This window comes from Rosa chinensis, chromosome 7 (genome assembly GCF_002994745.2).
Source record: "Rosa chinensis cultivar Old Blush chromosome 7, RchiOBHm-V2, whole genome shotgun sequence".
Classification (NCBI taxonomy): Eukaryota; Viridiplantae; Streptophyta; class Magnoliopsida; order Rosales; family Rosaceae; genus Rosa; species Rosa chinensis.
This window is the reverse complement of record NC_037094.1, coordinates 50,470,267-50,487,856: the sequence shown is the minus strand read 5'-3', so window position 1 is coordinate 50,487,856 and position 17,590 is coordinate 50,470,267. Positions and strand designations below refer to the sequence as shown.

The 17,590-nt window shown below is 37.8% G+C and overlaps 1 protein-coding gene across 1 annotated transcript; it reads right to left on the bottom strand.

The window, feature by feature from the left end:
• Positions 1-7,702: 7,702 nt before the first annotated feature.
• On the bottom strand, positions 7,703-9,753 carry LOC112179727 (ornithine decarboxylase). Its single transcript, XM_024318202.2, has 2 exons — positions 9,604-9,753; positions 7,703-9,136 (listed from the first exon to the last, which is right to left on the bottom strand). Exon 2 carries the CDS (start codon positions 9,127-9,129, stop codon positions 7,867-7,869), a length of 1,263 nt encoding a protein of 420 aa, XP_024173970.1. The 5' UTR covers positions 9,130-9,136; positions 9,604-9,753; the 3' UTR covers positions 7,703-7,866.
• Positions 9,754-17,590: the final 7,837 nt, after the last annotated feature.

Here is a 17,590-nt window from a genome sequence, read left to right as displayed (position 1 = left end):
TCATTTTAGGTAGATGTGTTGTTAAGGCAAGAAGTTGAGATTAGTAGTACTTAAGTGAGCCTCGCTCCATCGACATCTATCATTTCTTACCTAGTCGTGTTTATTTTGGAGTTGCTGAAAGAAGTTGAGTGACTACCATTGTTTGCATTAGTTATTTGGATTAGGCTTCTAGTAAGAAACTTTGATGTAATCGTTGGCTTTAATGAATAAAATTTCAGTTTTTATTCTATCTCTCAAATCTATTTGAGCTTTTAGGAATGGACTCTAAAGAACTACATTGTCTCACGGATCGTATGACTACGCACATTTCACCATGGCAACTATTTTTAGATGTTGCATACACATTCCTATGTGACAACTATGGCAGGCTCATCAAAATTGATTAAAGACTGTGGAATTGTCCAATTTGCTTTGCTCATTGGCACCATAATGACTGTCACAAAAAGCTCTCTACACTCCTCGACATATCAAGTCAATGGATTTCATGCGGAAACGCATTGTGAATATGGAAACTAATTTGCATTACCTCTAATGATTGCGAATGTAAACGCATCTTTGAGAAGCTTATGTGTCTCTCTAGTGGACTCTATGTTACCACTATTCAAGCTATTGAATTCAACAATGTCATAAGAGATGACTTATGGAATTCTGACACATATTGGCTTTGCACGACAAATTACGTCATCCTGGTTGTGATATGATGATCTGTCTACTAAAAACTTCACACTGACAGCCTTTCTTTTGAGCGACAAGCAAGAATCAAAAGATGATTTAAGGAGGAACTCAAACCACGGCAGCACACCTTGATGCTGTCGTCGTAGCTGTCCAACGCCAGTCCACCACCGACACTGCCGCCATCCTTCTGCGGCTTCCTACATCTTTTGATTCCAATAGTGACGCCATGACTTTCTCCTATGCTTCTAAAGATAATTGTGGTGCCATGGTCCAACCGAAATGCTCATCAGTTGCTTTGAAGACCTACAACTCATTTGTACACAGCCTATTCCTTAGATAAATTAAAACCGAGACCGTTCTACACAAAGAATACCATTCTATTTTTACACATAATCTAAAGGGTTATTTGTGAACCTCTTGCGGACTATTTTGATGGTGTTAGTTGACGCGTCAACATGCTGTCACATGTCACGCTCTTGTTCATGCAAACACTTCTTATGCTAAACTCCTAGTAAAAATTATTCGTCTACTGGCTCACCACCCAAACCAATTTCACAATTATCTGATTATGGTTGTGAGAAAAAAAAAATAAAGAAAAGAGGGCAGAAGGGGTTGACAAAATTGATTCTACAAACAATTAATACAGTGGGTCTGGCGGTGAGGAAAAAAAAATGATGAAAATTGGGTTGGTGATATTGGTATAAAGACGATTCTGTAAATGAAGTTTGAGTTTTGAAAGGATTTGACTTTCAAAGGAAAGATGACGAAGAAAAGACAATTGGATATGAGAGCAAAAAGGAACGGCGAGATATTTTTCCTTCAAACTTAGTTAAGGGTGATGGGTTTGTTGCATAGGTTTAGAGAAAGAAGAAGAGAATAAAAATACGAGGATAGATAAGAAAGAGGAAGAGGTAGAAGGGTGCTAGGTTTGTTGCAGAGGTTTAGAGAAGGAAGAAAAGAAGAAAATTACTGATAGGTAAGAAGAGGAAGAGGTAGAGCTGAACACATAATCTGGTTCGGTTGTTCTTTAATAATCAATAATCTTTATGATTCAATAATAATAATAATAATAATCAATAACCTTTATTTCATTAAAAAAATAAATTAATTTTCTTTAAAAAAAATTAAAAGTAAATTGATAAATATTTAACATAACGGTGGTAACCCTGTTAACTTGATGGATATATTGCAGTAAGAGTGAAGGGACAGAATTGGGATAGGATTAATCGGGACAACGGATTTCCTCCCGACTTTGAGTAATCTTTAATAATTATGAACACATGATCACAAAATAGAAAGTCACCGAGTCTCACTCTTCAAGGAATTTGCCATCAAATGGCTTGAAACACTCCCCAATTGGATTCCATGAAACTTGCTAGTATTTAAACTGCAACTACAGCTTTATTCTCAAATATCCAACGATTACTTATTAAATGGCCAGAAAAACCAAAACAGTTTTGGGAGCACATCAACTGTATCCAAATTGGGTGTGCCAAAACATTGTTGGAAGCCTAGATTTGAGACCTAGAGTTTATAATCTATATAAATGAATACTGTGAAATTATGTGCGTCTGGATGAGACGTTTCCAACTTGGTTGCACTTGCATCTATTAGTGATCTTTAGAATAGGCCATACCTTTGAGCAAAAGAGGCTTATTTTCCCCTAAAGTAAAGAAAAATCAAAATATAGGGAATTTGTTAGAGTTGCTCTTAATAACCCTAATGATTTGGTTGAGGACTTTTTTTTTAGTGAAATTTGATTGAAGACTCCAACATTTATGAGTCTTTATTATTAGGGGAAACGATCATTTATCCAATTTTAGCTTAAAATTTGCCCACTTGATCCACTAACAGTTTTTTAACCTCATTTACCCAAAACACTCTAAGGGATTATTTCCTCTTTACCCAATTAATTCTTTTTTTATTCTTTTTATTTATTTTTGGGACTTTTTTGCCCTCTCCTTCTTTCTTACTTAGAGAGAAAAGTCATCCTCCACCTTGCTGTGCTCCGGTGACCAGTGGCTGGTGACTGGATTCCGGCGTCTGAATTTATTGCCCCCTAATAATACCTAGTAACCATATTACCCCCCTCCAGTAATCATATTATTACCTCCCAATAATCATATTATTACCCTCTCAGTGAATTGCATAATCTCCCAAAACCAAAATGAATACATTACAGGCACAATTGATCAATTAATATGCATATTATTGCCCCACAAGAATCATATTATTGCATTATTGATCAGATAGTAGATCATTGGCCTCCAATACAAAGTCCAATGTCTCTACTGCCCCCCCACCCCAATAGACCACCAAAAATGCACCATTTTGTAGGATTCACAGATAATTTGACTTTAATACACAGAAACAACAGGTCACTTATCAAAACACCACACTATAGTGATCCTTGTCCCTCATTTCAAAGTCTACTGGGGGCCAATAATGTGTCTACTGCCCCCCAGTAGACCATCAAACAAACCCCACAATTACATTGCAATGTCAGATTACTCACATTGTTGAACAGATAGTAGATCATTGGCCTCCAATCCAATAGACATTCAAAAAAAAAAAATGCTATTCCTTGCCAAAAAACTGAACTGAATAGCAATACTTTGAGGCATCAACTATTTCAAAAAAAAAGAGTTGATGTTCAATTATATATATATATATATATATATATATATAAATAATAATTAAAAAAAATTCTTCCCAGCGGCCTACTCACCAGATCGTCCTTCGTCTCCACCGCCTCCCCTTCACCGGAGTCTGCAGCACCAACCACTTGCAGCACCGATCCCAATCGCCTGCATTCCGGCCTTCGATCCAGCCTCCTCACCGGAGCCTCCCAGCCTTTGATCTAGCCTCCACCCGTGCCTAGTCCCTCTCCTGCTCGCACAGCAGCATTCCATCGTCCTCATACCTACGCAGCCAGCGCGGGTTCCATCGTCCTCATACCTACGCGGCCAGCACACCTGCACCGGCCAACCCGCAGATCCCAACACAGATCGCTGCAGAATCCGGCAGGCCTGCCCCGCCGCCTGCGCACCACGACACACCCATGTCTTGTGCAACCCAACGCCTGCCCATCCCAGCGCCACCCCGCCTGCGCACGCCCAGCACGCTGCCACAGAGAGGGGGAGAGAGAGAGAGAGAGAGAGAGAGAGAGAGAGAGAGAGAGAGAGAGAGAGAGAGAGAATGGGGGATGATAGAGAAAGAGCATATCGGGGAATGGGGGATGAGAGAGACTAGGAGATGCATATGTAATTAAATAATTGAGTTAAGGGCAAAACTGTACTTAAATATTAAATTGGGTAGATGGGGTTAAAAAACTCTTTGTGGAGTAAGTGGGCAATTTTGAGTCTAAAATTGGGTAAGTGGTCACAGCCCCTTATCATTATCTGGACAATTTTTTTTTTTTTTTTAGGGAAGGAGGTCAGCCTTTTATTGAATTAAAAGAGTTTACAAATGAGAGAATTCAGCTGCAACTGCAGCTTGAAGAAAAACAGGGGTAGAAAAATAAAAACAAGCCTGCACAAGAGTATTAGCATGCACAGCTAATAGGTGAGCCACTAAATTTTCCTTCCTTCCAATATGATTCACTCTCAGATTGATATGTGACTCCAAGACAAGTCCAAGGTCTTCAGAAAGACGCCCCAAAGCAGAAGTATTACTAACTGCATGGGGGTTTAGTTGACGCTGTACTTCCATAGCGTCAATTTTCAGCATTGCAGGTAAATAGGCATGGTCCACAGCAAATTCTACAGCCATTTTACAAGCCAAAATCTCAGCATGCTCACGAGATATCAAGCCACTCAGAGGACAACATCCACCCGCAAGCATAACCCTATGAGAATCACGAATCACAAAACCTGCTCCCCTCCTTATGGTTACATGATTAAAAGCACCATCAACATTTATTTTAAGCAAACCAATTGGAGGAGCAACCCACCTCTCTGCTCTGTAACTTCGAGTAGCAATACTGGTCCGTTTCAAGTTATGAAATCGGTATTCTTGCAGCCTTGACATAGCTTTGATCAACACATCGCAAGCCTCACTTTTCTTTTGTTCCCAAACTCTATTGTTCCTCTCCTTCCAGATCCCCCAAAGAAGATAAATGAGATCTCCACAACTCTTCGAAAATAATTCCTTAGCACAGAATTCCAACCATTTAATCAAATCAAACTGTTCTGCCTGAGGGTTATAACAAGCATGTTTCAGCACTTCATTGCTTTGTATCACTAGCTTAGAGAAAGGGCAGTCCCTACATAAGTGTAACGTCGTTTCACAATTAACTTCACACAAGGAACACAATTGTTACTCTAACTGAATTCTTCTGGAGGCTAGTCTCTCAAGAGAAGGAATAATGTCATGACAAGCCCTCCATATATGAATTTTTGCTGAACTTGGAATATTCACGTTCCACAACTTTTTCCAAAAATCACCACCCACAGGTAATTCAAAAGGGCTACGATTCAAAGAAGTATAGAATGATTTACGATAAGCAGTTTTAACTGAAAATTTACCGTCTCTTGCCAGCTTCCAAATCATTCTATCAGAGACCATCCTCCAGCTAAATGGAATGCTAATTATTATTTGGACAATTCTTAAGTTCACCCCTTGGGTGAATGAGCATATTCATCATCTCTTACGATTAATGAATAATAACTTTTTAATTTTCTAATCTAACCATTCATATTGTATAATGTAATACAATTATACAAAGATTTAGCTATGTAAAAAACCAATCAAATTGAAGACCTTTTTTTGTTGTTGAGGGCAATGGAAGAGTGATCCATTGATGTAAAATCATACGACTGCACTCGGTCAAGCATGAGAGGTTACAAATCGATGCTCAAGTGACTAAAATTCATAACGAAAACTCCAAAAACACTAAAATCCTTAAGGAAATGCAGGAAACAAAGTACATAATTTAAAAAACTCCCTAACCCTACATTGCCTAACATGGAACTATTGTCTTGAACATCTTGACGCCTAAGATCCTCTTGGTATACGTCGCAACAGACAACATATCCACAACAACATGCTAGGAATAAATGTAGAACTATAAGCAGGATAGACCACCTCCCAAAAAGCCCAAACCATACCCAACCTAAGTGAAAGGGAAAAGGGGAACTGGACCATCTAGACCCAGTTCATCAAACTACATTCTGTAGCCCAAAAAGGCAACGACCTAAAGCCCATTGCCCAAACCCTACATCCCTACCACCAAGTTGGCAGGGTCGGATCCTTCAGGGAATAAGCCCTCTCCTTTCACCTCTCTGGCGGCCGCTAGCGACTCTTTACCATAAGAACAAGGAGCCTGCCTTGGGTCTAACTTAGAAGACAACCTCAACCACAGTCGAAGGAACCCGACAACCCAACTAGATCCGTCGCCGATCAAGAGAACACGCCGCCTTCAAGCACATCCTCCAGCAACCCGGTCAATACATTGCCGCTGAGACAACAACCGCACACCTCCGACTTTGAGTCCTCAATCCCAGAGCCGGTGTGTGACCCAAAATGATCAAAGGATCCCTGCGTGTTAATCAATACTCGAGATTCAAGCACCCCCGATCCAGAAACCTCAACACCAAAGTAGGCGCGACCCGAGCAGCAGGTTATTCACCCACCTTGCACGATCAGCGAGCTTCAAACATGTCGTTGTCCCCGTCATCTACCACGCAACATCAAGGCTTGCAGAGAGAAACCCTAGAGAGCGCCTTTCCATACTGATGCTTTTTTGAAGACCTTTTAGTTATTCATTTTTATGTAATATATGGATGGTTCATCATAATAGTAGTAAATGTTGTTAGAACCATCCATTTGTTTGATTCAATTAGATAACTAAATGATTTTCGATTCGATTGATTTTCTATAGAGATGATTTTTAAAGACTGATTTAAGATATGGACTGTTGGATTATGAATTTATTAACTAAAAGTATATTAATAGACCATGGGGTAAATATGCTCATTCACCCTAGGGGTGAAGCTAAGAATTTGTTAAATTAAAAACAAGTGTCAAAGACTTAGTGGAGGGACAAAATTGGCACACCGTATTTCGGGACAGCTGATGCTTTCCCAACATTAACTACTTTTGTTTACGATAAGAATGTTGGACGTAAAGAACTTGTTGAATATGTTATTAGAGCTGAACTGCCTTTTACTTATATAAACCAGGTGGCTAAGTTGACATTGTCTATTATGCATTTCATACTCTACTAGCTAACCTTCTTATTGTTAAGAGTATAGGTAAAATCAATAGAGATGATCAAAGGTCAAAGTGATAATATCAAGCTAGTATAAATAGGAATCCTATCCTCTTTTTTTTTTTTTTTTTAAAGGAATAGGAATCCTATCCTTTACTGTAGGTAGTAAGTCAACTTTGTAAAGATTACCCAGAGAAAAACCATTACCAGTTTCCTATGTTCCCTCTCATTGTTCTTCATCTTCTCCATCTTCAATTTAGGCTTTGTTCTTAATTTTAGATTTCTCATTGCAGGTGGCAGATCTAAAGCATGTAGCCCTTGCAAGGTTGAGTGTTGTTCACAAATGCCTCAATGTTGCCAAGTCTGGTGCAAAGAAGAGGGACAATCGTAGAATGGAAGACAATATGCCTAAGTAGATATAGATTGAAGTTGTATTAATAATCTACTTTTGTTCTAAGTTGTAATTGTGAATGGTTTTGGACTTTTGGTATAGTCCTCCATTCCCTACACTTCATATTTTCCGTCTTTTAATTTCAATGAATTCAACCGGGCGTGGGGATGAGCCTCCCAATTATGCTAGGTTTCAAACCCCTTAGAAAAAATAGCATCTTTAAAGATTTCTTTGTAAATAAAGTCCGGCCCGGCCTGAAAAAGCTCGCAAGGCCCGCCTTATATGGACGGTCTTGGATCTTACGATTTACAATGAAGCCCGGTCCAGCTCGGTCCGTTAGTTTTTAAAAATGTAGTAAGGCCCGGCCCGACCCACTCCAAGCCGCTAGGAACGGGCCGGGCCCAAAGGCCTATTACTATATGTGATACCAAACTTAATTCTTCCACACAAAAATATCAAATTCAAACTTAATACATAAAAGATACATACAGAAAACGAAAAAGGTGATTGGCACATGTGAGCGTGAGTTCATATGCTTGTTGATATAGTACATAGGGTACATAATGCAATCTCATGAGTCACCGATAGATTAGTTAGTAAGGTAGGTGATCTTGCTTGAGCCAAAACCATTAAATTTGTTGCTACACGCCGACGTATAAGCACCCATATTCTGAAACACCAGCCAATCATTCACCTCAAGTTCTGGTAGCTGCTCACCCCCCAACACCTTGTCAACCGGATCACACGTTGGACCAAACACAGTCGAAATATAAGTGCGAGCACTACCAGTTCTTTTGCCGCGTACCATTATGACTGGATTCTTCTTGTTGCCATCACTGTTATTGGACATGCATTTCAGAGCAATGCACGATTCAAGTAGGGTTCTAGGGTCCGCACGCATCATGGACCCATAAAACCCTTCGTTGATCCAGTAGTGTCTGACCTCCCCTCTCACACGCTTCCCGATGATGTTGGTGACAAGCGTGAAAGCTGTCTCTACAAAAAACCGACCTGGCTCGGCTATCACTGTTAAGCTGCGTCGCTCTTCCTCTGAAAAATATGTCTCCACAGCGGTTTTCACGGCTGATGCTGCAGCTTCAAAGAATGATGGCTCAGACACAAAGCCGCCACCAATGTTCAACACATACATGGGAGCCATGCAGAGCCTGGCTGCCTCCTGAAAAACCGCCTTAGCTGCCTCTATAGCTGTTTTGTACGCTTGAGAATTGTGGGACTTACTCCCTATGTGAAATGACACCCCAGCAACTTCGAGTCCTACAGTTTGAGCGGCTTGGAGAAGCGAGGACACTTCTTCAGGGAGAGCACCGAACTTGGAACTCGTAGTCCACATGCACCCACTTTCGTCCGGAGCTTTAATGCGGATAAGTAAAGAACATTTGGGATGGCATTTTTGTATCTTTTCAACTTCATATACCGAGTCGAAAGTCATTAGGTTAACACCAACTTTGGCAGCGTACTTGATGTGAGAGCTAGCTTTACAGGGATTTGCATAGATTATGCGATCCGGAGAAACTCCAAGAGCCAAAATGGACTCAATCTCAGATTGACTTGCACAATCGAAACTTGAGCCATGAGCCACCAAGCTGGCGAGGAGATCCGGGTGTGGATTGCATTTAACAGCGTAAAAGGGTTGGACCATCGGAAGGTTACGTTTCCAGGTTTCCATGAGGTTGATGACAACATCTAAATCCAGCACGTAAAATGCTTCCTCATTTTGCTGCTTCTTGATCGTCGAAATAATTTTCTCAAGGAAATATTCATCAGTACTCAGCCCGTTGTTGCTCACAAACTGATCTGGTGCACTTGGTAGAGCTTCAGGCAAGGACTCCATGCTGGTCCTGTTTAATTAACAACAAAGAAATTAATAAATTGCAATGATCCAAATATTGATGGTCCCGAAAACGAAAATTTTGACCGAAATATCAATTTCAGTAAATAATCAAGAAAAATGATGGAAATTTGAATTTTTTTTTTATCAATGATCTACTATATATGAAAGGAAAACATTGAATAAACATTATTATACAGTGAGTTGTAATAATTTAATATGAAACAGTAAATACTGAATCACCGACAACTCTTAAAATTTTTGAAATAAACATCTAATTTTTTTTTATGGCTGGAAACCCAATGGAAGGCTAGACTATCACGCTTTATTTTGTTAATATCTCAATACTTTACTAATCTCCTATATAATGTAGGAATGTATTAAGATACCAAATATTAAAGTAGTAAATGTCATTAATTAGAACAATAAAATAAACAACAAGAACCAAATAATTAATAATATTTACTAATTACTTACCAAAATTTTGGAGTGAAGAAGATGTAGTAGGGGAAAGAAGTGAAAAAGAGAAACTTGTAGTTTCCTTCAGTGTAAGGAATGAATGAAATTTTGAGCTATTTATAGAAGTTAAAATTTGAAACGTTGCTATAAAAATTTTGAACATTTGGTAAATAGAATTCAATATAGTAATTGATTGTTGTAAGGTTAGTTATTGATTGGACATTAACCTAAGTTTTTAGATTCGTATGGCAAAAAATATATATCACAATGTTGCACATATAAAACATCTGCAGGTATAGCAGAGATGGCAAAACATCCAATTTGGTTTTTTGCTTTGAAATTCAGTTGGAAACTTGGAATCAGGTCGTGGGGTCGCTGACTTGGCGTTGCATGCGAGAATGAGAGTTGACGTTGGAAGTTTCCGGAAAGCTCCGAGAATACACCGATATCTCCTTTATTTAGTGATATTTCGAGAAATTCGGACGAAATTCTCTTAATAAATAAAAGATATATTCACACCTTAAAAAAACGAAAATATCATCGATATTTTCAGTCATTGATAAATTGTAAGAACGAACAAGAAGCAGAGAAGAATATATATGTGCTAAAAGCTTGCCTAGCTACACAGACACAGGAGGCAGTTAGAACTCCGAGGTATAAAATGAGAAGCAATGAGTCTCTCTCAAAGGCTGAAAAATGGCTTCATGAATTAATTTGTAAATTGTAATAAAGATGAGCAAGCTAACCGACTTAGTTCATACCCAATTAAAAAATAAAAAATACAAGACTTGGTTTAAGTGTTGACCAAAAAGTAGTCTAGTTGACCCAAATCAGGCTGGCAACAGCTGGCAACAGCTGGCAGTGAGAGGGCACTGCTTTACTGAATTTATAATCACCCTCTGTGCAAGTGAGAGGGCATGAATTATATATATATATATATATATATATATATATATATATATATATTCTTTTTTTATGTGTGTGTTGGTTCCTTGGTTTAGTTAGCTTTAGTTTTTCGTTTTCTTTTTCAAGGGTAAGGTGCTTTGTCCCCCATTCTCTTGTGTACTTTTTTTTTTCCTGTTAAAATGAAGGAGATATAGGGAGCATTTGTGCTCTTCTACTTCAATTTCAGCTGAAAAAAAAAATAAAAAAAAAAAAATATATATATATATATATATGGTTGTATTTCATAGTAGCAACTAGCAACACACATCTAACTGTCTATAAAATATATATATATATATATATACACACACACACGCACACATATACCATAGTGAAAGAATTATGAGAGCTAAGTGAAAAGAAACATGCAGAAATCTTGTTAAAGTGTGACTTGTAAAAGTCTTCTTTACTGTAAATGTCTTGTTAAGTGTACATGCATAAATCCTTATTAGAGCATGTATAAATCTTGGTAAGTATGTACGAGAATGAAAACTACATGAAAAGAAACATGCAGAAATCTTGTTAAGTGTGACTTGTAAAAATCTTTATTAATGTAAATGTCTTGTTAAGTGTATATTCAGAAATTCTAGTTAGAGCATGTATAAATCTTGGTAAGTCACTCAGAAGTAAAATTGGGAAGCAAGAAAATTGAAAGGACTAAACTTCATTAACTGAAAGATGACTTACAAATTTGAAACCTTGAATGAATATGAAAGGTTTGGAGAGTGTTTACAGAGATCTAGCTATCTGGTAAAAGAAAGCAGATGTAGACTAGGGATATTTTGCTCAGCACATGAGCTCCTAAGTTTACAATGTTTGCTGGAAGAAAAACCTACCTCAAACTGAGGGTGGAGGTATCCTTTCTTATATAGGATGATGACGTAACTAACATGCTGAGATTGGCCAGCTTATTTGAGAATAAAGTATTCATGAATAATACATTTCTTGATTGCATGCATTATTCAGTAGGGTCTTCACTTATTTTGAAACTTTTCTGCAGGGTATGGAGCTGAACTGGATTATATGAATATGATGAGGCTGAATAATATATTTCTTGATTGCAAGCATTATTCAATAGGGTCTTCACTTATTCTGAAACTTTTCTGCAGCGTATGGAGCTGAACTGGATTATATGAATATGATGAGGCTGCTAAAGATTGAGCTGAACATGAATAATGTTTTGCCTGATTGGAGGCACTATTTAGAAATCATAAGGGTCTTAACTAGCTTGGTAATCTGCTCATATCTTCGTCTTTAGTTTTGCTGAAGATGAAGCTAAACAAGATTCATGATGATGGGTGTGACTAGATGAGGCTGCTGAAGAAGAAGCTGAACTAGATTTGTGATAATTCTCAATCTTCAGCAGCCTCATCATATTCATATAATCCAGTTCAGCTCCATAACCTGCAGGAAGGTTTCAGAATAAGTGAAGACCCTACTGAATAATGCATGCAGTCAGGAAGTATACTATTCATGAATAGTGAATTCTCAAACAACCTGGTCAATCTCAGCATGTTACTTACGTCCTCACCCTATATAAGAAGGGATACACCCTCAGTTTGAGGCAGGTTTTTCTTCCAGCAAACATTGTAAACTTAGGAGCTCATGTGCTGAGCAAAATATCCCTAGTCTATATCTACTTTCTATTATCAGTTAAATATCTGTAAACACTCTCCAAACCTTGCATGTGCATTTAAGGTTTTGAATTTGTAAGTCATCTTTCAGTTAATGAAGTTTAGTCCTTTCAATTTTCTTGCTTTCCACTTTTACTTCTGAGTGACTTACCAAGATTTATACGTATTTACTGAGATTTATACATGTTCTAATCAGGATTTCTGCATGTACACTTAACAAGACATTTACACTAACCAACATTTTCACAAATCACACTTAACAAGATTCATGTTTCTTTTCACATAGCTCTCATTCGCGTACATACTTACCAAGTTTTATACATGCTCTAATCAGGATTTCTGCATGTACACTTAACAAGACATTTACACTAATCAAGATTTTTTCAAGTCACACTTAACAAGATTTTTGGATGTTTCTTTCACGTAGCTCTCATTCTTTTACTATGATGTATGTATGTATATATGTATGTGTGTGTGTGTGTGTGTATTGTGTGTGTTCCTGTGAATATGCGTGGTTGACTTCATGGTAGTTATGAAAATTGTTGGGCTTGTTGCTGAGAACATTTTGGCATAGGTTTCATGACCTAATTTGGAGGTTGTCGACAACGTGTGGAGCCCACGCTCAGCCATTGCCGACGGCGTGTGGCAATGCGTCCAACCAATTTTTGGAGTTCTATTTTCATAGTTATCTCCTACTTGTCGATATGAGCATGTTGATATACTATGGGGTCATGTTGTGATTATTTGAAGAATGCTAGGTTTTCCATAAATTCGATTATTTTGATTTTCTCGGTTTGCGATACGTAAGGATCCTACCGTTGGATTGTTGTATAATTTTGTGAAATTGATCCTAGAAGTATTCCGGAGACCTTGGATGAGGCTTCGCCTCGATTGGCAAAACCCTAAGTTGTTGTTAGAGTTCATGTTTCGGACTTTGAAAGTTTTCGTACTTCGTGTTGTGATGAGTTATGGCCTTGATGTAATTAGGTGCTTAATGAAGTCGTTTTAAACAGAGTTGATGGTTTTGAGTTTTATCTCGTGTGGCGTGTGAAGACGCAGCAAGATTTAGAGGTGAGTAAATCTCACAAAATTCATTTATGAACGGAGTTACTTTATTATTCGGAGTTATTTGTTTAACTGTGAAATTGTTTTCTGGAAATAAACATTTGTTTTAAATTATATGAACTTAATCGTATGTGGTTCATATGTAAGTTAAAATGAGGTTATATTATAAAAATAATTTTTCTTGAGTTGTGTGATTGTGGACTATAGTTGGTATTAGTGGCATTCCTGAGTGAATGACTATGTGTGTGTGTGTGTGTATTTACGTGAAATATATATCTTGATGGTGTGGCATTGTGAGAAGTATAATAATTGTGATTTTATTAGGATTACTGTTTGAGCATTTACTCTTTTTAGGGATGCAATATATCATGCAATTTTTTATTTATATTGTGTTGAAAGAATACCTTGAGTTGAGTGTAACATTTTGAGTCGTGTGAGACTTTTAAAATGTTTTCGGTTTGAGGACATATTGTCACAATGGTGATTGAGTTGAGTGTAATATTTCGAGTCATGTGAGACTTTTTAAATCTTTCCGGTCTACGGATCTGGTGTCATAGTAGTGGCAGAGGCCAATATATTGGGATACCAAGCCTTTGGCCGGGTGATTGGTTATGATTTAGTTAGAGCTCTAGTCTGTCTGCCATTATATGTCATGGAGGTAACACGTGGGTTACTTGCGATTCATGAGTACACGTTTTTAAAAGAGAGTTTCATGTGGTTTATTTCTTTTATCGTGCATGAGGAACTTGGGTTCTTACTAAATTGTGGGAGTTTTCACTTAAGTTGAAAGGGTGATTTCTTGGCTTTAGCATGAGTTGTTTGATTTCCTTATTTATTTTTCTTTTTCTCTTTTAATGTTTGATTTCAATGTAACTGCCTAAACTAAACTACATGAAGGGATTACTATGATTTCTTTTGTTTAATGTTAATGTAATCTCCTGAACTAAACTATATGCAGGGATTACTATGGTTCTGGATTGTGTGCTTTTTGGTGATCTCCTGGACTAATTTTCTATGCAGGGATTACTGCTTTTGTTTAGTTTAATTTGTGAGTGCAATTGTGGTTGACACTCGTAGTGTGTTGAGAAATACTTTATCATGTCATTGTTATGATAAATGCTTCCTGTCGAGAGAAAGAAAAGTGATTTCTTGGATTTGTTGTTGAGATTTCAAATGCTTTAGTTTGTCACGCTGGTGACTTGTGTTTTCCTTAAAAAGAAAAAGATATGATTTTGAAATAATCATTGAGTTGATTTGTTGTCCTTGAGTCGGAAAGGTGTTTTGTGGTTATTTGTGTTTACTCACACGAGTTTGCAAAAGCTTACTTGGTTTATTGTTTCAACCCGGTGCACTATTCCATGGTGTAGGGGTTATTGTGCAGGTCAAAGTAATGATTAACCATCATTGAAGCAAAAGCTTTGTTGCTTTCGTGACTTGGATGTAGAAATACTTTTCATTTTGGTCTTCCACCATATAGTGAGTGCGGTGGGTGTGTTTACTCATTAAATTGTTATTCAGTTTAATTTGTAAACTCTCTGTAATGTAATTATATGTGACTTTAAAGAACAAGTTGGTATTGACATTCGTGAGCTTGGTTTGTTTTGTTACTTAGTTTAAATGAAAAATTTCCTAAGTGTTTTTTTTTTTGTGCTTGTTAAGTTATCACGTTTCATATTCGAATTTCTTTATTTGAAATTCGGGGCGTGACAATATTGATCTTTTGATGAAACTTGTATATATGTACGTAGTTACAGTGATCCAAATTAAATACATAGTCTGGTATTGTTTAGTGTTCATATAATATGAAACAGTAGTGATCAAGGACGATTGAAAAAATCGATGAGCAATAATATATGAAGTATATATGTATCAGGTAATTATAGGTCATTATAAGACATGAAAATCTTGCGATGGCACGCTCGGAAGACCAGTGCGGCGGCAGTTTTTCTGTAGAGGCAACATGGGCGGTAGACTTCTCCTTGTAGTCTTGTTTACTATTTGGGCCCTTGGTTGCTGGTTTTTTTATTTTCAAGCTTTAATTTGTTTTTACTTTTTAGTAGTTGGTGGCTTTATGCTGTTAATAAGTTGCTATAATCTTTTGCTAGGACGAGGTGAGTTTTGTCCCGATCTGCTCACCTTGAGTGTTGTGTCTGGCTTAGGACGGCTGCGAGTTCCTTGCATTGTCAAATGGTCGCAGCCTCCTAGTGGCAGGATAAAACTAAGTGTCACTGAATTTATTTTTCGGTGGCAGTATAGTGAGAAAGCTAGTACAGTTGTATTATGGCTCTGTGTAAGCATTATCTTTCCAGTATATATTGCCGAAATTGTAAAGTAAATGGAGCAGCCAATTGTGCATTAATTCCTTGCTAAATGGTGCGTGTTAGAATACATAGGATTAGTAGAGACTCTTGATATTTTTTCAGGACGTTCTCGTAAGGCTTATTGTCATATGGGGTTTAGGCACTATGACCCCCCTTTGTATTATATGGTTTCATTAATGGTGATACATTAAGGGCAGCCGGTTTGGTCCTACCTCAAAATAATAATAATAATAATAATAATAAGACATGGAAATCGATTTCTATCGGTTGTGATAAGTGTGTTAAACAGCAACAAGCGTGGCCCGTGGCCCACCATTGTACCGATACTGTCCCAACTTAACCACCTGTTAGATGTTGGGTTTTAATCACAAAAGGCCCCGGTACAATTGAGTGAGACCCACCCACTTATAAGTTATATTTTATTTGTCACTTTTCCAATGTGAGATCTTTACTCTCCAACACGCCCCCTCACGTGCAACCTAACTCTAGGTCTGCACGTGAAATTAATTAGTCCAATTTCCACATTAGAAATTGGGACACAAGTCTCATATCAGAGACTTGGTCGATAGAATCCAAGGCCCACATTGGACACTTGGTCATTTCAATGGCAATATAGGGAACCTCAATTTGGGCTCATGATACGTGCCTACATGGAGACGCAATTGGAGAAGGACCCGCTCTGATACCATGTTAAACAACGACAAGCGTGGCCCGTGGCCCACCATTGTACCGATACTGTCCCAACTTAACCACCCGTTAGGTGTTGGGTTTTAATCACAAAAGGCCTTGGTACAATTGGGTAAGACCCACCCACTTATAAGTTATATTTTATTTGTCACTTTTCCAATGTGAGATTTTTCCTCTCCAACAAAGTGAAATGAGCTTTTTATGTTCTATGCTATTGTGAAGTTTTGCTTCGTATTTCATCTCAGCTTAGAAGGAGCCAAGAGGACAAGTATTGATGTGTGGACTTTGCTTTGATTATCAGCCTCAGCAAAAGAGCCTTGAATGTTGGGAATTTCTAGAGAGTACCACTTTGAAAAGCAAGGAGCAAAACAGAGCGGTAGTAGCTACATTTTTTCTTTTCATATTCTCTGGTTGTATTATGCTTTTGTTCCCTTGTAATTTTTGTTCGTATATTTACTGGGAGAGGTATTGGCCTCCCTCCCTCCCTCCCCGTAATAAATTGGATATTTTGATGATTTATGAGTATCTTGAATTATTATTATTATTTAATTTTCAGATAAATGTTTATAATTTTGGCCTCAACTCACACTAATAATTTCAGTTGATTTGATTGATATGAAGCAGATAATAGGTGGGTGGGTCCCACTCAAAACTTCACACAGACTTTTCTGTAGAGACCAACAAGCACCCCCTCAAATGTCGCAATGAATGAATCTGTGAATGTATGGTAGGTAATGGACTGATTTTTTTTTTAGAAGGAAAACAAATACTGCAACTTAAAATCTCTAGAAACACCACATCGTAACTGATCTAAGCTGAAAGCAGAACTAGCCGAGAGAGGAAGTTTGTTTCTCCAGATAGTTGGTTCAAACGCTTGGTGACCTAGGAAAGTAACCGCATCTGCCACGAAGTTCGCCTCTCGAGGAACGTGAGAGAAACTAATGTCCTTAAAGAAGGAAGAGATAATTTGAATGTCTCTAATCAAAGGTCTCAAACGCCAAGTGGGAGCATGAATCTTCTTGATGCAGTCAATGACCAGCTTTGAATCACCTTCAACGGAAATTTGGTAGTAGTGATCTTTGGTGAATGTATTGGACGGTACGTTAGTCTATAATTAAACGTGGACACATTAATGACATTATCCACATACATTATTTCGGGCATGACAATGCTGGCATTGCATTATAGGTAATTATATATAAGACATGGAAATCTTTGGTGAATGTATTGGATAGTACATTAAATGTGGACACATTAATGACATTATCCTCATACAGTATTTCGGGCATGGCAATGCTGGCAATGCAGGGTTTGGTCATATTACTGCAGTGCTCTATATTTTCGATTAAAGAA

What these genes read in the sequence shown, in the direction of transcription:
- LOC112179727 (XM_024318202.2), bottom strand. Translation starts at nt 9,129, where the DNA reads ATGGAGTCCTTGCCTGAAGCTCTACCAAGTGCACCAGATCAGTTTGTG.